Source organism: Neolamprologus brichardi, chromosome 13, assembly GCF_056152115.1.
Source record: "Neolamprologus brichardi isolate AB-2024 chromosome 13, ASM5615211v1, whole genome shotgun sequence".
In the NCBI taxonomy this organism is placed as follows: Eukaryota; Metazoa; Chordata; class Actinopteri; order Cichliformes; family Cichlidae; genus Neolamprologus; species Neolamprologus brichardi.
The window spans coordinates 12,104,605-12,126,261 of record NC_142116.1 but is presented as its reverse complement, the minus strand read 5'-3'; the positions used below and the strand labels follow the sequence as shown (position 1 = coordinate 12,126,261).

Below are 21,657 nucleotides of genomic sequence, written 5' to 3'. Positions count from 1 at the left end.
TCGCAATATGTTGCATCTCTGGCAATCAACCACGTGGTATTCCCCCCTAAAAAGGGACGAAAGGATGATGTCATCGTAAAAAATACTGCAGCAAGCAGTCTGCAGTAATGCATGACAGCTTGACCAACAGTTCCCAGCGTGAAACTAGTGACGATATTGGTGAGAAGCTCCTATCATCAAAGCAGATATTTATATTCCACAATAATTAATGATTCCCCAATTCATTTTTCACATGCAAAAATAATAATAAAATTAAAATCTATGCCTAGCTTTTTTTTTCTTCCCAGGAAATCCCTAACTCTTCTAAGCAAAGTTTGCTTTACATAATAAAGACAATACATCCAAATAAAATGCACGTATGAGGATTTACACCCTCTTACATGTTAATGTCTTTGAAAAATGGAAACTTTAAAGCATTCAATGAAGACTGTTCATCGCAATAAGAAAACAAAGAGGCATTATATCACATATGCATGTCTCATTTATTACCATCCCAGTTCAAGAACCTCATTCTCTGTGCTCATCTAAGCAAGTCCTTGGTCAGCTATTGTCAAGTCCACAAATCCAGATAAAAGCCAAGAAGATCTAAACTGCGCTCTGGACTTTGTGCTTTGGGGAGGTGTTTATGTTGCGATGAACCACTTGGGGGCGGAGGAAGTGAAAGGTCATCCTATACAGTAAGTACATGAGTGTATTGGAGCTTAAAAGGTATACGATCCTAACAATGTTAGGTCTCGCACTCTTTACACCAGTGGTCTTCTGCCCTTTTGGTTTCCTATCTGACCATCTGGTCATGATAGGATGGCAGAAGGGATTTTTGTTTTTAAAAAACAAAACAAATTTTCTAGGGCTTGAAGACCAGGATCAAGAGTGAGGACCAAGACTGAGAACTGCTGCTCGATACCACAACACTCAACTGAGACAAGCTCATACGGTAAGTTCAGTTTAAATGCTACCCCACCCCCCGTGTTTACTATACATTCATTATTTATTTCCTTATTATATTCCAGTACTCAAAGGAAACACTCCTAACAAGTCGATTTTATCATTTCTTTTAACATTGCATGATTGTGTTACTCTGGGTGATTATTCAGCAACATTTCTGAGTGCCAGTTCCTGATCAGTGATGCATTGGCATTACACATCAGGGCAAATCAAATGCCTCCAAGGCCAAAAAAAAAAGAAAAAAAAAAAAAGACATAAAACAGGCTGTGTAAATAAAGCAGAACTTGTTCACAAGGCAAAGTGTCTCCACCCTGAAATGTCTTCCAAACTGAGTGCAACCTCCTCACTATGTCAAACAACCTCCACAAACAGTGCAAACATCCATTCCATGCTTAATATAATAATGTCTAGAGAACCCCCCCCCCCCAAAAAAAAAACAAAAAAAAAACACCACTCTCACTATGGCTGTCCTCAAACGGGCCAGAGGTTTAAAAAGCTGTTTGTCACCTCACCAACTTTGCCCTGGGTGCTGCTAGGTCGTGACACAGATTCGTTCTGACTTTACATTTATGTTTCCAGTTTCAAATAATAAAGCAAGCAGTCACAGCTGCAACATTAGGATACACATCCACTCAGAAGCCACCAGGAAAGGTAAAAAGAGGGGGAAAAAAACATCTTTGGGAAGCAGAAAAGACTGTTTCAGGGAGACAAAACATGACATTATGGAAATGCATGCATTAAACTGCAAGGCTCAATTAAAATAACAATTAAAAAAGAAAAACAAAAAAATGTGTTGATTATTGCAAACACAACACAGTATTTTTTTTTTTTAAATACAACTTTCCCCCCAAATAGAGGTCTGTGAATGTGTTTTGTGTGCAGACTGAAACTGCCCTGAGTGGAAGGCACTGAAGCAAGGTCATGATGTTTTCATCACATTAAACCAGGTCCTTATACTTTACACTGAATCAGGCAGATCACAACACATGAGGTCTGCATTCAACTATGCAAAAACGTGAAGGTGATTGCTCAGTCTCTGTTCCCAAAGTTGCAATTCACACTGTACAGGGGTGCCAGCCATAATTTCATTATGATTTTAATAAAGAACATATTAGTGAGAAGTAAGCTCAAAGTGGTTAAATGAACACAAACATGGTCAGTAGTATTGAGAAAACCAGCACTGTAAAGTGGAAGCAGCAGCCAGGTTTTTATATGAAGAAGTACAGATGGATGCAATTTTTCTTTTTTAGTGGCAGCTCTCTGTGTGTGATGCAGCAGCAGAAGGGAACCATAAGCATCTGGTTAGTAAAGCTACAGTACACTGTTTGCCCTGTGAACCCCATACAATGCAAATAAGCTGAGCTAATTTTGGCTCAGGGTGGTCAAAGAGGACTACTCAAGTGGCACAACATGTCAGCATTGGTATAGCACATTATTAAAGAAATCTAAAATTTTGTTAAGTGCAGCAAAGCGCATACAATTTCAGTGTTATCCTAGAAGAACGAGACATTGACACTGTCAGTCAAATTAGATCAACTGTTAATCTGACAAAATATATATATATAAAAGCACCCATCCTAGAAGTGGCAGAGTAAATTTTGTTTGAAATCTAATCATTATTTTAATAGGCAACGGTACGGTTAATTAAAGACCGTGAAACATGAAAAAGACACTAACAAGTTGAAAATCGAAAAGACAAAATGTGCACATTGAATAAATTCTAGTTACATATATATTTCTTTCTTAAAATTAAAAAGTAAACAACCATTTGCCTACTTCACTGAAAATTGTTTGAAGGCCGCAGAATAGTTTCCCTTCATTTTCATAGTTGGTTTGTGTAGAAGAAAGCAAGAAAACAAAAATAGTGCAAGAGGTAATGTAAGAGTGGGTGCTTAAAGTCAGTGATCCAAATTTGAAACAAAAAGATATACACTTAACATACAGAAAGCATGGGCTAATCTCTTAGCCAACCAGTTGGCCTGAATAATGTTTAAATCTTCACTGCTCGCCCTGAAATCCAACAACGCCACACTTAAATACCAAAACCGGCCCACTTTGAAACAAAACATAAAGACAAACGACTTTTCACCCAGTGAGATGCACCTGTTTAAGCCTGCAAAGCCTAGTAGGTTTCCCCTTAAAATGGAGATCAGACTAAGACAAGAATACACACAGTGGGACATCACTTGCACATGCCTTTCACTTTCAGGACTGGCACTTCTTTTTGTCTGTATTTGCCCATCTTTGATTGCTTCCGATGCCCACCTCTCAAGGTGTGTCACATATTTGTGTCCCTTACACATCCTGTGGCTTTTTTTTTTTTTTTATGTGGCCTGCGAGCCATGAGCATCCCCGTCAGGGCTGAGGGCAGCTGGTCGACCTTGAGCTAAAACGCTGACAGAGACCATTGGCAGGTGAGCACCTTCGCTCACTAAGTTCTCATATTCGCTACTGTCCTCGTCGTCATCGTCCTCCTCCTCCTCATCGTCTTCCTGCCCTGCAGCTTGTCTGTCTAACGAGTCAGAGCTTGAGCCGTCACCATTGCCAAGGTACGGAGTGCTGGGAGTGGTAACGGGATTTGAACTTGCGCTGAGGCCCAGGCCCAGCCCGTGGCCAAGACCCAAGCCCATCACCGTAGGGCCAGGGGTAGGGTGTCCTGGGGAGCCCACAGCTTGGGGTCGGGGTAACAGAGCAGCACTAGTAGGGGGGGAAGAAGAGGGCAGGAGAGAGTCATCTTGGGACATGAGGTCAGTGTAAGATGGTGGGTTAGGTGAGGTACTGGGCCGCTCCGGAGCAGAGGGTGTGGGGAAAGTTATCCCGGACAGCGGAGAACCCTCACAAGGTTCTGTGTTCTCCTCTGGAGTGGAATGGGAGTCTGCATTTTGGGCTTCACGGAGCCCTGCAGAGAAAAGAGAAAGATGTAGCTATTAAAAACATGTAAGGTAAATGTAAATGGCACTTATATGCATATTAACTGTTGACTGGTCTAACATGAACTTAAAAACTTAAAACTGAATTTCTCTGAATGTGTAGCTTTGCATTATTAGCTATTAGCTTAAAAGGATGTTATAATTTACAGGATGTTAGTTCACTGTCTGCATCCAAGTTTAAGCCCAAATTTGTGGTTCTAAAATTTAAAGCAGCACACATTTGAAATATTAATGACATAATTCCAGTATACTGAATGCAAATCTGTTACGTACTTCTCTCCTCTTCTGCAGTCTTGCGTTTCCTGAGAGCAATTTGTTGTTTGAGTTTGTTCACTTCCTCTTGAATTTTCTCTTTAACACGCTCACTTTGTTCTACCTCACCACAAACAGCCTAAAAATAGGGCAAACAATTTATCAGAACAATAAACTCTCATGCAAAATAGAACAAAATAAAATAAATATTCTACTGCCCAAAGAAGTTCATAAAATGTTTTAGGTGAAATAACAGGAATTATTCAACCCACCTGCAGTTTATCTTGTAGTGCACTGTAGACTTGGAATATTGTTCGGATATCCTTCATCACACCGTCTTTGTCAAAAAATTCAGCCCTGCAGACATATTCACCAAAAAAGATTTCAAACACATCTTTCAAAAAAACAAAACGATACACAGCATAAACCTACATATTTTATCAATCAAGACCACAGATAAATTGTGGTTTTTGTTGCTGTCTTCTATAGTAAAGTTAAACCGTAGCTAACCACTGACTCTTCAAAGTACAAGCTGAATAAGCTGAAGAGACAGGCCTGACCAAGCTCTTCCTGTAACACACACGGTACTCTTCCACAGCAGAAACAGAGGGTCTAAGTTTAGATACAAAAACAGAAATAAGAGATGAAGCACGTGCAGGCCTTCACATACCAGCTTTGCACTGCAGTCACCAACAAATATATGCTGATCCTACTTGCACAAAGTGTCAACCATAAACTTTCAGAAACACATACACACATTGGGATTTAGCTGCTAATTATGCCCTTAAGGGTAAAATATACTATGGCATCAGGTGAAAAACAGGTGGATGCTGCAGCCCCATTCTTATCATAGGAGAAAAATGGCTGTACGATCCGTACCCCCAAAATGGTAGTTACCAGTGGCATAGGATAAACAGTTAAACAAAACAAAACAAACTGGTAATTCAGACCTTACCCATGTTCTTTAATGACCTTTGCGTAGTTAAGTGAGGTATTGGGAACTGAAGAGACTTTGTATTCCTGCTGGCTCGTGTTACCAAGGTTTGGGATTGAGAGTGTAATCCTCTGGTTGTACCTACTGAGTGGATATAACCAGTTAGTGCTTTTAACCCATGAAAAACTTCTTCAGGAAACATAAACACTATGTTGCGCTTCATAATTTGCTATTTACACATCTTTAAAAAGTCCATTCTGCACCAGCTTGTTATCAGAAGTAACAAGTAGCACCAATCCATTTTTTTCTTTTAATATCTTAACTCAGATTATCTTCTGATACCAATTCACAATACAATCCCATTGACACAGAAATGCATTAACTGTGGATAAGGCAAATCATTTATCAAAAGCTGTCATTACCTTCGATTAGGTCTGAAGAGCACATATTCCAGTGCGTGTGTGGAGCTGTTGGCGGTGGAGATGAAGCTAAAAAGAAGGAAGACGAGGTCGGGTACACCGAGCAGCTGGGTCAGCTGTTTGTGGATGATCTGTTCCCTGAACGACATCTGCTGCTGCGTATTCCTTCGGAACCGGTACCAACCAATGACATTCTGCACGGCCACAGAAACAACTGTTTTAAAATGTGCTCAAGCCTCTCTATGTCCTGTTTAGGACAAAGTACCAAGTATGTGCAGAGGCTGAATGAACAAAAGACATCATAGTATGTCTGCAAAAATAGAAACTTTTAGGTCATTATGAAACGTGTACATCCTTTGTGAAATGCATATGTAAGGAGGTGTAATGCCATTAAGCTCAACGCAATGATGATTTCACAAATAGGATTTGTTATGATTACTTTCAGCATAAATGTAACAAGACATTTCACAGCAATTCAGTCATCTCACAAAAAAAGTTCACTTACTTTCCGTCTATCTTTAAGAATGCTGTTGAGACTTTCTTCATTGACTTTACCTGCGTAGTCATAAAAGCTGATGAGAGAGAGGAAGAAACAGGTTTTAAATGGATTCATCATGTTCCCACGCCTCCTCTGCTTTAGCCTTGTCATATGGGGCCATCTACTGTCCAACTGTCAATACCATAAGCTACTCTGTACATACTCTGTTTTTTTGAGAGAAAAAAAAATGAGACTGAACAATAACACGTGGTTTCAATGAGTCAGACAGTAAGAATTCATCCACCTACCTTATCTTGTTAAGCGTGTGTTACAATAAAGTTTTACATCAAGTTTTCCTAAACCCCTAATGGACCGAATTGCTGATGTACAATGTTAGCTTGCATGAAACAATGTCTGTACTACACTATTACAACAAAAAAATAGTACATATACTGTGTACTGTACAGTGAACACTGAATGAAACCTGTTTAAATGAATTAAGGTCATATCTTACCTAAACAACTGTGCACAAGGATCATGGTGATGGATTTCTGGTGAAAATAAGCAGTGACAAGATTCTTTAGTTACTTATCATCATGTATGCAAATCTTTATGAGTGTGATGCAAATTTAAGGCAACATGTAGACCCACAACTTAAATATATAACACAAAACAACATCAATGAGATGTCATTGACACTGGTGTATTTATCAAATTCAACAAGACACGTGTAACTTATAAGAACAAAAACAAATGTCTATAGGGCCCCACAAACAGCAAACATGACCTTGCAAAGCAGAAATGCTTCTCTTGCTGATTATTTTAGACTTGCTTGCTATTCCAAATACTTTAAGAAGAGATCATAAGCAAAATAAAATAAAATAAGCAGAAGCACGAGAATATGTAGTGAACAATAAGAACACTGACTGTCATTTCTAGACACACTCAAGTATGAGGAGAAAGTCAGGAAGCAGTAAACCTAAGAACTCCACTCAAAAAAGAATAAAAATTTAAAAAAAATCTTCAGTAACACCTTACAGAGGATTTCCCCAATTTAAAATGCCTGACTGTCCAAATGAATAATATTAGACTCATAATGTTTTCCTTATCCCCAATGTCCTTAAACATCTTATGTCCTGGCAGGGATGATGTGATGTAAATGTAGATATTTTTAAATTACATTTATTATTATTAAATAAGTTTAGTATGGAGTCAATAAAAGTTACAAGGTAGTAAAAGGGATGTTAACATTTGCCTGTATACACCTGCGCTGTCTCAGGAAATGGAAGTTTCTCAGTAAGCCATGGCAGTGTGACAGAGTCAGAAAACACATACAAAAACCCTAACATCAAAGCATGACAATTGAAATACCTGTACTTAATTTTAATCTGCTCATTTCCCGCTGTCATGTGTGCCATGAGAAGGAGGTTTAAAACTGTGATGTGTGAGCTTCTCTGTCCTGTGTTAATCGGTCAACGCAAAAGTGTTTAGTCTGTTTCAGGGCTTACCTACTACCTGTAGCAGTTCAGCGCTGCTGATCTGTGTGTCACTGATGCTCACAGTCTCTTCTTGCCTTACATCTCCTAATAGGAAGCCCTCCTGTGTAAAGATGTTTTCACAGAATAGTGGTTAAGACACCAGTGTTATTAATTTCCTGATTAATTAACGGTTTAAGCATAAGTTTGCTTGTCTCTACCTGATAAAAACAAAAAAACAAAACAAAAACATTAAAAAACAACAACAAACCCATAATTACATAAATGTTCACATTCCCTGATTATTTTAAAAATGCTGCTTTACTCCTCAAATTCTCCATAGGTTGGCTTTTAAACTTAATACTCCATTTTATAACTCAAAGTCATTTGGATTATCAACCCAACAGCTTCTACATTCTTGCCCTTTGGACCAACTCCTGTTGTTTTAATATGTGTTACAAAAATAAAATGATCTGATCAAATGATGAAGTCACAAGTCACTTAGTAATAAATGCAACACATGATGTGAAATAAAGATCACTAGATTACTAATTCTGCTAATAACACTCTTCCATTAGAGATGCCCGGATCTTTGTTAAGAGTGGTGAACAGGCTGTACTAAATAGGATTTACAAAGGAGTCATACATAAAATAAACAAATGACCTGTTTTGAAGTATTGTTATGACTTTGTGTTATTGTATCTATTCTTTGTTTTACACAGTAAATCATCCGGTCCTTTTTGGCAACTTAAAGTATCTTTATAGAACTATTACATTTTTTGCCATTTCTGCTGCCCTCTTGGCCAGATCTCTCTCAGAAAAAGACATTCAGAATCACCAAGAGAATTTTTATGTGGATAAATAAATAATAATAATAATAATAATAATAATAATAATAATAATAATAATAATAATAATAACAACAATAATAATAATAATGGATTGCATTTATATAGCGCTTTTGGGGCCCTCAAAGCGCTTTACAATTCCACTATTCATTCATTGTGACAGGAATCTTCTACCTACCTGAAAATGACTTCATATCAATGTAATAGAGATGCTTCAAGTGTTTGACAGAATATAGGTCAACAAGTCATTTGCTTTTGGCAAATACCTGAAATCACTTTTTGGCACTACACAGGAATCAGATTTTTCAGCATTCTCAGCCTCCCATATGGCTGACTTCAAGCTGGTCTGTTGAAGTCAGCTACATGCTGACATGCAATTAGTGGTAAAATGAGTAAAAAAGTCTGTCAAATTAAACCACTGGAGGAGCGCCACAAAAACATTTGCAACAACAAACCTAATCAAACCAAACCTAATCAAATTGCGCTCACCCAGCTGAACATAGTCATTTTAAAGAAGCTAACAAAGTGGCTAAACATAAAGTTATCTAGCGCTCAGAGCTGGCTGCAAGCCAGCAGCCTCACTATGAGCAATAAAAGAATCAAAGCATCATCAGGAAAATTATGGAGACGAGTAATCTTTCATATTTAGTTTTATTATGAAGACAATATTTTGCATTCAAGAAAATGTGATTTTTATTTGCATGTGCTGAAAATTGGAATCTGATACATTTCTACTGTTCATAGCAAACAACAACATAAGCCAGACCTATTTCACAGTAGGTAAACACATGTAACTAATCACCGTCTATTCTAGAAAATAAACTATCATTAATATCAAGTCAGGTCAGCGTATTTCTATAGCACATTTTAATACAACAGAAGTTGACCTAAAGGGCTTTATGGGCACATTCATTTGCAATCCAGGTCTCAAAAACCCAATTGCAAACATAGGACTTACATAATCATGCAACATAATAAAATTATTAAAAATATAACTAAATTCTAACAACAGCAAAACAGTCATAATAACAGAAATTAAAAACATTTATGGCGGGTTTGACCGAACCACGAGTAAAAACAAATTAAAACAGTCTTTAGAGCTGGTTTCACAGGCCCAGTTGCCTTTAGTTTTTATGCGAGAAGTGGGCTCTAACCGAGGTTGTGGGAATGGTAACCTCAGTAACCTGAAGGCAAAATGTTATTAGTAACACCTGTGTTTACCTAAGACTACATGTCAAAATATCTGCTGTGAAATAAGTCCACTGCAATTAAAAGACTCCTTGTAACCTGTAATATTAAACAACAAATACACTTTTTGTTCCTGTGTGAACATTCGGTCGCGTCAGCTGCTGGTAAACAATCAGCTCTTTCTGCCTATGCCAGGAATGCAGTCAGACTTGCAGCCCAGTCAAGCTGCAACTATCCACCTGCTCAGGGGCGACTATTAAAAGAGGAGAACGGATGTGAACAGAGGCTGTCGGCAGCTTGGTTTCCTTATTTCACATATGCTATTAAAATCATTTCTCATCGACGACGTTTCTTCGATGTTCTTAAAGAAAATAAAGAAAAACAAATCTGCGCATCCCAGCCGTTTAAATAGACACACTGGTGACTTAAGAGTGAAAATCAGCGATTTGGCTACCAAGCTAATCTAGCAATGCGGAAACAAGAGAAACAAATCTGTTTGTGTAACTCCGTTTGTTTGTTTTTTATTGCATTATCTCGTTTTTGAGGATATAGCAAATTCCTTTAAAATAAAAGGTCGACATGACTTTAAATTTTAGGAGTACCTATACACGGAAGTCACTTAACTTGGTAGCTTAGCTAGCATGCTAAGTAGTACGGGGTATTTCCTGGAATCTAAACTTTCCCAATATGATTGCCTCCATAGAAAACAGGTGTTCTTTTATAGGCAAAACTATGACTGTATATGTTACAGCTGTGCCACTGTAACACGTGACATCACCTTAAGATTACTATCCCTGTGATCATGTTGCCCAAACTGAACACTCTGATTAAATATACTTGCCGGTAAATAGACGGAACCAATACTAGCTAGCCAGCAACAGGATGATGACACTGGGAAAAAAAAACAACACAAACTAACGTCGCCGGTGAACGAACAGACACACCGTTGAGCTACACACGTCTCAGCAACCATCGCATGACAGTTTGTAAGCACAGTTTAAAACACTTACATGATCCGCGTTGCTGTTGGCGCTGTGATAACACACAGAACTAAAAGTATAACCTGAAATGGATGCCGCCATGATGGAAACATCCCTATCAATCCCGATGACCCCTGCGGTTGGAAGCACGCCGTTTAGACGCAAAGTCTTGTGGGAACTGTAGGACACGTCTTGACAGGCTAGACAAGCATGGAAGACGCCGGAGAGAGCACGCGTGGCTGTGAAAATATCTCGGATTCCGAGGAAGACCGATGCTCAGAAAATGACTTTGGGACGTCCAAACTCGGAACTAAAGAGTTGTGAGTGTTTGTAACGTAAAATTATGATGGTGGACGTCTTGTGTCAGGCTACACAGTTAGCTAGCGGATACCACTCTCAGAGTCACTTTACACATTTTGTCCACTGTGCTATAAGATAAACACAACTTATAGCCATCAAATCGAGCATGAAGAGGTTTAATTCTTAGTCACAAGCTTACAGGTAACCATTGATTGAGCGAATGGTATAAGTAGAAATGTGTAACACTTAAACCATTAAATTAGAATAGATTAAGTAAGCATTAAATACGAGCTTTTTAGCTTCATGCTGCTGACTTATTTATTTACTGAGCTACCTGAGTAATTTGTTTTGACCTAACAGCATGTCATGTGTATGCCATGGTATTAACAAATGATCTGGGGGGTTGGGGTTTGCAGCTGGGATGATGCATACCAAAAAGAGCTTGAGACGTTCAACGATATTGGAGATGTTGGTGAGATATGGTAATAATGCAGTGTATTGGCCACAGTGGTCAAAGCCATAATAATTTTTTGAGACAAACTGATGGCTTGCTTCACTTCACAATAACCTGTGGCTTCTTAAAAGGTTTGGTGAGGAAAGCATGAGCCGTGTGCTGCGATGGATGGACAAAGCGAACATCCCAGAAAATGCTGCCATTCTTGACATTGGCACTGGAAATGGAGCTTTTTTAGTTGAGCTGGTATGGATAAAGTAAAATTAATGACACTTTATGTTTGTTTTTTTTTATGTATACGATGCTACCTGGCCCTATGTGAAAGGGTAATTGCCACCTAAACCTAATAACTGATTGTGCCCCCTTTACCAGCAATAATAGCAATCAAGCATTAGCAATAACTGGCAATGAGTCTTTCATATTGCTATGAATATAGAGAATTTTATCCCAGTCTTCTTTTTGTTTCTTTTTTTTCTTTTTCTTTTTTTTTAAAATTAACACAGTTGGAGGGTTTGAGCACGAATGGCCTTTTTAAGGTCATGCCAAATTATCTCAATCAGATTTAAGTCCAGACTTTGATTAGACCACTCCAAATCATCGAGTCATTGTCCTGTTGTATAACCCATGTGTGTTTGAGCTTTAGGACACAAACTGGTGGCTGGCTAGAGAATCTCCCTGAGGAGGTAGAAGAGCAGAATTCATTGTTCCATTCATTGTTCCTGAAGCAGCAAAGCAGCTCCAGACCATCACACTACCACCACCATGTTTGACTGTTGCTATGATGGTCCCTCTATGACTCGCTGTGTTAGTTAGACAGATGGAATGGGATACAAACCTTCCAAAAAGTTTACAATTTCTCTCATCAGTCCACAGAATATTCATCAAGATTTTTTTGGCTAATATGAGACAAGCTCTTGTGATCTTTTTTTCAGCAGTGATTTTTGTCTTGAAACTTTCCCATCTATCTGCTCTTGGAGTAATTTTGGTCAGCCAGCCACTTGTGGGAAGGTTCACCACTGTTCCAAGTTTTCTCTATTTGTGGTTACTGGCTCTTACTGCAGTTCACTGGAGTCTCAAAACCTTAAAAAATGGTTTGTGACCCCTTCTAGACCTAAACATGTCAGTGACTTTCACTGACTTTTTTCTTTTTAAAAAATCCCCTGAAGAACAGAGATTTTGGCATGATGCCTTGGGTTTTGAGACCTTTTAGCTTTCTTTACTTAGTCATACAGGTTCTGTTTGAGTAATTTCTTGATTCAGCATGTCTGACAGTAATCAGACTAGGTGCAGCTAGTGGGATTGAACTCTGCTTTCCAAGAAAATTGTGGTTAATCACAATGCATCCAACCCAGTTGTAGTTTGTGTTTTGTTTTTTTTTCTTACCAGAATGAAACTGAGACTTTTGCAAACTATTTTATCCACAGCTATTAAACCAAAAATCTACAGCTAATGTATATTTCCCATTTCCATGCCTTCCTCTGTTAACACTTGGCGCTTCTGGTACCACTCTAATACAAAATCCCTTATCTTTTTCTCATTGTTGCTTTTCCTCTGAAGTATTTTTACAAGCAACTAACTCAGTGTCCTGTTTTTACTAGCACACGCAGGGCCAGATCACATAAATTGTTTAGTTTATACCTTTACAGACATGTTAGTAAGGACAAAGGTTATTATTGTAACTGTTCATAATTTATTTTTTATTTGTTTGCTTTTCCCCCACCAGGCCAAACACGGATACAAGAATCTGACCGGCATAGATTATTCTCCTGCATCTGTGGAATTGGCCAGAAGTGTGCTTCAGGCAGAAAACCTGACAGATGTCACTGTAAAGGTGTGTCCAGTCAAGATTTGGAGTTCATTTAAATTTGTAAGGAAGATGATACATTGTGTTCATGTTCACAGAAATGACCAGCAGTAACGCCAAACACACTTTATAACTGAAATTTTAAACGTGTGGATTTTGTGCATTAAGTTGCTGCCACTCAATGATGATCGTAGCATTTAAACCTTTTAATTGATTCTGCATAAATATTTGGAGGGCTAAGTGAATCTTTTTTTTCTGCAGTGTACAAATCACGCTTTGATACAAAATGAATCCCTCCTAAGTTCCAATAATACAATATAGTTTTCAGCATACAGTGAGCCAACCTAGAGCCTGGGAAGGTTGGAGGAAACTTTCTTGTGTTTACTATGTGGGAGAGTTGGATAGGAAGAAGGCCTTGAATGTGGTGGAAGTCTGCCAACCTCATACCCCAAATAACTTGGCAGGCTTTAACACACATTTTCTATCATATACACGCAAGAAAAACAAGCTATGAATGCTGGCTGGTCTATAAGGGTTGTGATGAGTGACTTTTCCACTCCTTCATGCATAATACAGTTGCATATATGTTGTATGCATTTCACACCTATGATGCTGCGTGCTCTGCTAGTGCAGAAAGGCTGCCACTGAAGTCAATATTGACCTTAGCTGTGCAGGGGAGGGCTCAGTGGTTGTATGTGAGAGAGAAATATGTATGTTGGCATCTGGGTCATTTCTGCACAACTGCCAACGTAAGTTGTATGAACGTGCCTGTCGCTCAGAGGTCATTCTTAGAACTATGTCAGAACCCCTTTGCAGTTTCCATTAGTCACTGTCTACTGCTCCTTTGACACTTTCACCTTCACGCATTCCTACAACGTCTTCCCACTTTTTTCTATTTTACAGACTCACACTAAAGTCAGTTGTAGCAGCATATAGCTGTACCTATCCTCAGGGAATCTCTGTTGATCCTCCTCCATAAATCTAATATGTGTTGTGAGTAGGTAGCTCTAGAGCTCACCCCAGAGATCTGGTGTTCAGCCATCTGTCCAGATAAAGGAGTCCTTTCACTAGTGGTATGGTGGGCCAGAACCCTCAGCAAAATTAAGTGCTGTCATGTCAACAGTTGGAATTTAGTTTTAAAGTAAATCATTGAAGTATAGCACACTTCATCTTGGGATCTGCTGAAAGATTTCTTCTGCAGGTAACTGTACACATTTCTGTAGTGTTGATCACTACATTTTTACCTTCTCGCTTTTTCTTTATTTTAGGAGATGGACTTCTTAAGTTGTCCAAAGGAGTTAAAAGGTTTTGACGTCTGTATCGACAAAGGAACATTTGATGCAATAAGCTTAAACCCAGTCAACACCAACGAGGGCAAAAGACAGTATGTCCAAGCCCTAAAAGATGTTCTGAAGGATAATGGATTCTTTGCCATCACTTCCTGTAATTGGACAAAAGAGCAGCTACTGGACAGATTCAGTGAAGGTGAGAAAAAATGAATTACTGTTTGGAGTGCACTGAGTTATCATGGCTGAGGATTGGTATTAAATGTCACATCAGTTTTGTGTTGGCGGAAATTTCATGATGAAGACCTGAACGCCTTAAAAATATGTACATGCTCACTGGCCATATTGTTGTTAAATGCTGATATCAATGCCAGTCAAATGGCAGCAACCCATGTTAACATGTTAACATGATCCAGATGACCTGCTTATATTTAACGGAGAAAAAGAATGGAGAAGAAAGGTGATTTTAGGCGACTATGAATGTGGTATGGTTGTTGATGCTAGATGGGCTGCTGTGAGTATTTCAGAAACTGCTGATCTGCTGGGATTTACCCACACAGGCATATCTAGGATTTAATGAGAATAATCCAAAAAAAGAGAAAATAACCAGTGAGTGGATGTTCTCCCGGGAGAAAATTGGCTTGTTGGTGTCAAAGGAGAATGGCTAGACTGCTTCAAGCCAACAAGAAGGCAACAGTAGCTCAAATAACCACTTGCTACAGCTAAGGTATGAAGAAGAGCATCTGTGAGTGAATTACATTGAACATTGAAGCAAATGGGCTACATCAGGCCCATTAGACACTTTAAGTAAACCTGACCTTTGATCACGCATTTAATTATGCAGCCATGGATTATGTTAATTAATTCCTCTAGCAGTTTTGAGTCTACCTTGATATTACTTAAATGCTTCCTGATTTTTTTATGGTGTTGCAAAAGGCCAGTGCACTGGTCTTGGAAAATTGGGAAAATTATATATGCACCTTTTGGTATTTTGTGTTGAAAAAATATTAATTAAATATCTAAATGTATTTAAAACACTTTACTAAGGCTTTAGTGGAGCTTTTAACTTCAAGTAATGTCATGGGGTTCTTTTTTTTAATGAGCGAATCCTAACAACAACTTTAAGATAAGGGAGTGAATTATTTCTTTGACCTTACTGAATGAAAATCAAGATGGCTGCTAGGGTGCAGACACACAGCTTGGCAGGTCCTGTGCGTTTGCCAAAAAACCCACCTAAAAACCCCTGGATCTTGACATCAACTTGTCTTTTTGTTTTTATACATTTTTATCTTCTGTGGAGTTCGACATGTCCAAGAAAACTGGATAATTATACCACTTTCCCAGCCAAATGGAGTCAACATCTTTTGTTCACAAGATTCTTGGATTTTGGTCACGCTAGACCACCCCCAGGTAAACATGAACAATCTAATATACCACAACTGTCGCAGGAGATTCTGAAACTTGTTCTGATGCTACTTTTGGCTGGTGATATAGAACTAAATCCTGGACCTAATTCAAACAACAGTGATTTGGACTGGCTACAACTAATTAGCCTAGTTAGCCTGGGCCTACCTGGGCCTCCATCTCAGCTGGCTGGGCCTCCATCTCAGCTGCCAGGGCCTCCATTTCAGTTGCCTGGGCCTCCACCTCAGCTGCCTAGGTTTCAATCTTGGCTTCCTGGGCCTCCAACTCAGCTGCCTGGGCCTACATTTCAGCTAGCTGGGCTTTCACCTCAGCTGCTCGGGCCTCCACCTCAGCTGCCTGGGCTTTCACCTCAGCTGCTCGGGCCTCCACCTCAGCTGCCTGGGTCTCCACCTCGGCTGCCTGGGCCTCCACCTCGGCTGCCTGGGCCTCCACCTCGGCTGCCTGGGCCTCCACCTCAGCTGCCTAGGCTTCCACCTCACCTTCCTGGGCCTCCACCTCAGCTGCCTGGGCCTCCACCTCAGCTGCTCGGGCCTCCACCTCAGCTGCCTGGGCTTCCACCTCAGCTGCCTGGGTCTCCACCTCAGCTGACTGGGTTTCAACCTTGGCTGCCTGAGCCTACATCTCAGCTGCTCGGACCCCCATCTCAGCTGCTCGGACCTCCACCTCGGCTGCCTGGGCCTCCACCTCAGCTGCCTGGGTCGCCACCTCAGCTGACTGGGTTTCAACCTTGGCTGCCTGAGCCTACATCTCAGCTGCTCGGACCCCCATCTCAGCTGCTCGGACCTCCACCTCGGCTGCCTGGGCCTCCACCTCAGCTGCCTGGGTCGCCACCTCAGCTGACTGGGTTTCAATCTTGGCTGCCTGAGCCTACATCTCAGCTGCTCGGACCTCCATCTCAGCTGCTCGGGCCTCCACCTCGGCTGCCTGGGCCTCCACCTCGGCTGCCTGGGCCTCCACCTCGGCTGCCTGGGCCTCCACCTCAGCTGCCTGGGCCTCCACCGCAGCTGCCTGGGCCTCCACCGCAGCTGCCTGGGCCTCCACCGCAGCTGCCTGGGCCTCCACCTCAGCTGACTGGGTGTCAATCTTGGCTGCCTGAGCCTACATCTCAGCTGCTCGGACCTCCATCTCAGCTGCTCGGACCTCCACCCCGGCCGCCTTGGCCCCCAACGCGGCTGCCTGGGCCCCCATCTCGGCTGCCTGGGCCCCCACCTGCTCTACCCAAATTACAGTCTCCGGTAAAGGGTTTCTCTTCATTAAATGCTCATAGCATTGTCAACAAAAGGACAAGAAATCCTGCTATTAAAATTTACAGAGGAACAAAGATCTGCAAGACATTTAATCAGGCTAAAGTAATCTGGGACACTAAAAATAAACCAAAGGGGCTTTTATGTGGACACATTAACATTCGCAGTATGTTACCAAAGCATGAGCAACTGGAACATATTCTAAGCAATTCCAATATTTCTATTTTGGGTATCTCTGAATCTTGGCTCACAAGTTCTTCTCCTGAGTCTGCGGTTGTCTTTCCAGAGTACACAGTATTCAGAAGGGATAGAATTGGAACAAGAGGAGGAGGAATACTTGTGTATGTAAAAAAATACCTGGACTGCTCTTTACTTAGTTCACCAATAGATGTCGAAATAGAACATATTTCTGTTAAAATCACTCTTTCCCCAGAAATGTCATTTACGTTGATCTGTTTATATCGCCCTCCTTCTGCAAAGAATATTTTTTATGAACAACTACAGCGATTACTTAAATATCATACTATAAATAATAAGTCTAATGAAATAATTGTAATGGGAGATTTTAATGTCAACTGGGACTGTGTAAAGGACAGAAAAACACTCAAGGACATAATGGAGACTTTGAACTTTACTCAACATATTGAACAACCCACAAGAATAACGAGACACTCTAAAACTAAAATAGATCTGGTTTTCAGTAATAAGCCTGAGCGAATTATTAAATCTTATAATTTTATCACTGGTATTTCAGACCACAATTTTATATTATTTTCTAGAAAACTTATAAAATCACGGGTTAAGAATGACTTTCAAAGTTCATCTAATAGGAGATCCTTTTATGAATTTATACCAAGAAGTCAGCGACAAAATGTAGCAGAAGCATTAGCATCAGTTAACTGGGAGCCTTTATTGTGTAGTGATGATCCACAATTCTGCAGCAGTCACTTCACTGACATTGTCAAGGATGTTATATCAACATACTCCATTAGAGGTCGACAAAAAATAAAGACAACATCTAATTTGCCCTGGTTAAACAAAGAGTGCAAGAATTTAATGAAAACAAGAGATCAATTACTAAAACAGTTCCTGAAAACAGGTCTAACTCTGGATAGACAGAGATTTACTTCAATGAGGAACAAAGTAACAAGAAGTCTGAGACAGGCCAAAGCAAAATTTTTTATAAACATAATTGAAAGAGCCAAAGGTAATGGTAAAATTATTTGGCAACACTTAAATAAATTACTTGGCCGTCATTCAAGCAAAAGTAAAAATACAATTGAACTTTATGTAAATAACTCTATTGTTAGAGAGCCTCTATCTATTGCCAGTAACTTAAACACTTTCTTTATTTCATCTGTCAAGGAGATCAGTCAGAGCTTTGACTCAGTTGTATGCTCTGATAATGTGAATGATGTTGGTCAAAATTTGTTCACCATCACCCATATTTCAGACACTGAAGTTGTTAAACTAATTACAGGTTTAAAACAATCAAAAGCACTTGATGTATATGGTATTAACACAAATTTCCTAAAGGAACATATGGATTTGCTTGTACGTCCAACAACTCATGTTTTGAATATGTCGTTCGAACACTCCATTGTTCCAACAGATTGGAAAATTGCTGCAGTTACACCAATTTTCAAAGCAGGTGTGAAGACTGACATGGCTAACTATCGCCCCATAAGCATACTCCCGGTCGTATCTAAAATAGCTGAGAAGTGGGTGGTTAAACTCCTCACTGCTCACCTAGAAAACACCCAACCCTCATTACATCCATTGCAGTTTGGCTTTCGGGCACATCACTCCACAGATACTGCCCTGTGTATGTTAGTGGAGAACTTGAAGAGCTTGCTGGACAGGAGTCCCTGTGTTGGAGCTGTATTTTTAGATCTGAAGAAGGCTTTCGACTCTGTAAACCATCAGATATTGTTGTCCAGATTGACTCAGTTTAATATCTCCAGTCAGGCTCTTCAGTGGTTTGCCTCATATCTCGCACACAGGAAACAGTGTGTGGTGTTGGATGGGGTTAAATCTCCATATTTAGACTGTGATACAGGGGTTCCTCAAGGATCTGTTCTTGGGCCCTTATTGTTCTCTCTCTTTATCAATAACTTACCTGAAGTCTGTCCAAATATATTTGCTCAAATGTATGCGGATGATGCAGTTATATATACGCAAGCAAATAGTGTCCAGCAGGTGGCAAAAGATCTTACAGCTGCTTTAGCGTTAATGCATAGCTGGCTGGAGGACTCATGCCTAATGTTGAACACCTCAAAAACTGTCTGTATGTATTTTTCAAAACGCCCCTTAAACTTGAAGCAGTCAAACATATTCCTGGATGGAGTAGAGCTTGAATTAGCTCCAGAATTTAAATATCTTGGGGTCATTCTAGACCCAACATTATCCTTCAAGAGTCACATAAATAAAGTGTCCCAGGTACTTAAATTTAATAATCGAAATTTTAATCATATACGTAATAATTTAAATATTAATGTTGCAAAAACTTATTTTTACTCAATGATCATCTCTCATATGGACTATTGTTTGACGTCCTGGTCACTTGCTTGTCCAACAATACTTAAAACTATTGAAAACATTTATAAAAGAAGTTTAAAACTACTCGACAAAAAACCGACTTCCCACCACCATTGTCATGTATTAAAAAAACATAAATTACTGAACTTCAATAACTTAGTGAAACTTAAAAGGGTGTGTTTAATATATAAAGTCTTACACTCCCTTGCTCCACCACCACTAAAGCAGTTTATCAGGCATAAAGAAAGCTCAGACAGGACCACTCGAGCTACAATCCGAGGAGACTTGTTTATACCCCACAGACGGACAGCATTTGGGCAGAACGTCCTCTCTGTTAAGGGTGGCCATCTGTGGAACAGTCTTCCTCAACCTATTAGAGAATGCTCGACATTCAATTTGTTTAAAGCAAAGGTTAAAAACTGGCTATGGATAAATCAAGTGTGTGATCATGTATGAGTTGTATATTTTTAATGTTTTATTTCGGTACAGAATGGTGTGTATGTGTAGTTTGGTGATGGAGTTTTTATTATGAATGAATGATGATTTTTTATGAATTATTGTCTATTTCTTTATGTTTAAGGACAACAGGTGGAAATTAGCCTTTGGCTATAATCTGGCATGTTTACATTCATGTAATTTTTCTTTTTACATTTATGTTCATTAACATGCACTGTCCTAAATAAATAAATAAGTAAATAAGTAAGATAAGGGAGTGAATTATTTCTTTGACCTGCTGATGACCTAACCCAGATCAAGAATTCGCTGCAGTAAATCACACAAAAACCTGCTTGGCTGTTTTGTTTTGTTTTTTTGTTTTCTTTTTTAATGAGAAAGGGAATACATTAAATTTGTTTGTTTGGGGGGGGGGTGGGGGGGGGGGTTGTTGTTGTTGTTTTTACTTAAAGGATTGATAAGTTCAGCTTTCTTGAGTAACCTATTTTCTATGGGGTTTTTATGTTTGTTTGTTTTTTAGGGTTCTCAGGGACTCTACAGGCACACTTGCTGAGTTGTAATTGGGTTAAAGCATTTGTCAAAACATGTTGATCATTTGGGTGTGCGGCAGTATGATTTAGAGTCGTCTCTTTTTTTTTTGTTGTTGTCTCATTCTCATTTGACAGACAGACAGTTCCACAATCGCTACCTGGCAGGTTGTTAAGCTCCAGGCAAAAAGAGCCTGTTAAGTCAAAATTTCAGTAAGATAAGCTGTCATCTGTTCCCTCATTGTAGTCACTCTGGAGAGCCTGCAGGGGGCCAGAGGGCCTTGTGATTGAATAAGGAGTCTCTGCAGAACACAACGTGGCTTTCCTCAATTAAAAGAGGGTGTTCTTTAATGTTTTGAATGTGATTGGCTGTCATCAATTAAGTTGGTCCTAAGTCATTTCCACCTAATAGCTGAGCAATGTCCACTTTGGCTGAGGAGGGCACACTACTTTCTGAGATCTCATCTTTCACAGTGACAGCCTGTCTTCACTAGCCCCCCAGGAAGCATCACAGATGGTCAATGGATCTTCACTCAGTTCTGCTCCTTTTTTTAGTAACAAAACCACAGAAGATGATAAAAGATTCTGGCCATCTGCTAGTTTTTTTTGCAATGTACATTTCATAACTTGCACATTTTCTTTGTGTTGCTTCACAGGATTTGAGTTTGTGCAGGAGTTGTCTACACCCACTTTCCAATTTGGAGGCAAGACGGGCAACAGTGTAGCAGCGCTCATCTTCAAAAGAGTGCATTGATTTACGTCAGACAGGATATCACCACAGGAAATCGTCACATCTTTGCACTTTAAAACTCTTTTTTTTTTTGACTGTGTAATGAAACAAAGTTGATCAACGGAGTGGGATGGTTTTTTTCTTAAAATAAACCTTTTTTTTTCTTGCTTCCTTTCCTTTCCAATCAGCCTCATTACTAAATGCATATTAACTAAACACCCATTTAGAAATATTTATTTTAAAAGTTTATGATCAGAAATGCACATACAAATAATACTGATGTTTGTCTGTACTTTAAAAAGTGCTGAATTGTTAACTGTTAACTGAAATGTTAACTGCTTAAATGAGTTAACGAAGTTGGCACACAATGTATACACAGTTAGGTGTATATTAGAGGAGGTTTTCATTGAAACGGTTGGTTAACTAATTTGGTTTGATATGACATGT

General features: G+C 39.5%; 2 protein-coding genes across 4 annotated transcripts; one reads left to right on the top strand and one right to left on the bottom strand.

The window, feature by feature from the left end:
* Window positions 1–464: 464 nt before the first annotated feature.
* On the bottom strand, window positions 465–10,581 carry abraxas2 (abraxas 2, BRISC complex subunit). 2 transcript variants are annotated; one of them, XM_006783711.3, is made up of 9 exons: window positions 10,480–10,581; window positions 7,467–7,557; window positions 6,473–6,509; window positions 5,986–6,052; window positions 5,484–5,674; window positions 5,083–5,205; window positions 4,400–4,484; window positions 4,149–4,266; window positions 465–3,844 (listed from the first exon to the last, which is right to left on the bottom strand). In XM_006783711.3, exons 1-9 carry the CDS (start codon window positions 10,549–10,551, stop codon window positions 3,270–3,272), a joined length of 1,359 nt encoding a protein of 452 aa, XP_006783774.1. In that variant the 5' UTR covers window positions 10,552–10,581; the 3' UTR covers window positions 465–3,269. The 2 variants fall into 2 exon arrangements, with proteins under 2 accessions (XP_006783774.1, XP_006783775.1); XM_006783712.3 differs by having other exon boundaries at window positions 5,083–5,202.
* eef1akmt2 (EEF1A lysine methyltransferase 2) lies at window positions 10,472–21,377 on the top strand. 2 transcript variants are annotated; one of them, XM_035904750.2, is made up of 6 exons: window positions 10,472–10,769; window positions 11,166–11,231; window positions 11,335–11,449; window positions 12,927–13,034; window positions 14,276–14,492; window positions 14,854–15,127. In XM_035904750.2, the coding sequence occupies exons 1-6, from the start codon at window positions 10,660–10,662 to the stop codon at window positions 14,868–14,870; spliced, it is 633 nt and encodes a 210-aa protein (XP_035760643.2). In that variant the 5' UTR covers window positions 10,472–10,659; the 3' UTR covers window positions 14,871–15,127. The 2 variants fall into 2 exon arrangements, with proteins under 2 accessions (XP_035760643.2, XP_006783776.2); XM_006783713.3 differs by lacking the exon at window positions 14,854–15,127 and adding an exon at window positions 21,137–21,377 and having other exon boundaries at window positions 10,483–10,769.
* Window positions 21,378–21,657: the final 280 nt, after the last annotated feature.

Excerpts from the sequence above, each read along its gene's own strand:
- eef1akmt2 (XM_006783713.3), top strand. The coding sequence starts at position 10,660 with ATGGAAGACGCCGGAGAGAGCACGCGTGGCTGTGAAAATATCTCGGAT. Across the intron at positions 11,450-12,926 it reads GAGCTTTTTTAGTTGAGCTG|GCCAAACACGGATACAAGAA; the intron begins GTATGGATAAAG and ends TTCCCCCACCAG. Across the intron at positions 13,035-14,275 it reads TGACAGATGTCACTGTAAAG|GAGATGGACTTCTTAAGTTG; the intron begins GTGTGTCCAGTC and ends TCTTTATTTTAG.
- abraxas2 (XM_006783711.3), bottom strand. The coding sequence starts at position 10,551 with ATGGCGGCATCCATTTCAGGTTATACTTTTAGTTCTGTGTGTTATCAC. Across the intron at positions 7,558-10,479 it reads CCAACAGCAACGCGGATCAT|GAGGGCTTCCTATTAGGAGA; the intron begins GTAAGTGTTTTA and ends ATCTTTACACAG. Across the intron at positions 5,675-5,985 it reads TTCTTAAAGATAGACGGAAA|AATGTCATTGGTTGGTACCG; the intron begins GTAAGTGAACTT and ends GTGGCCGTGCAG.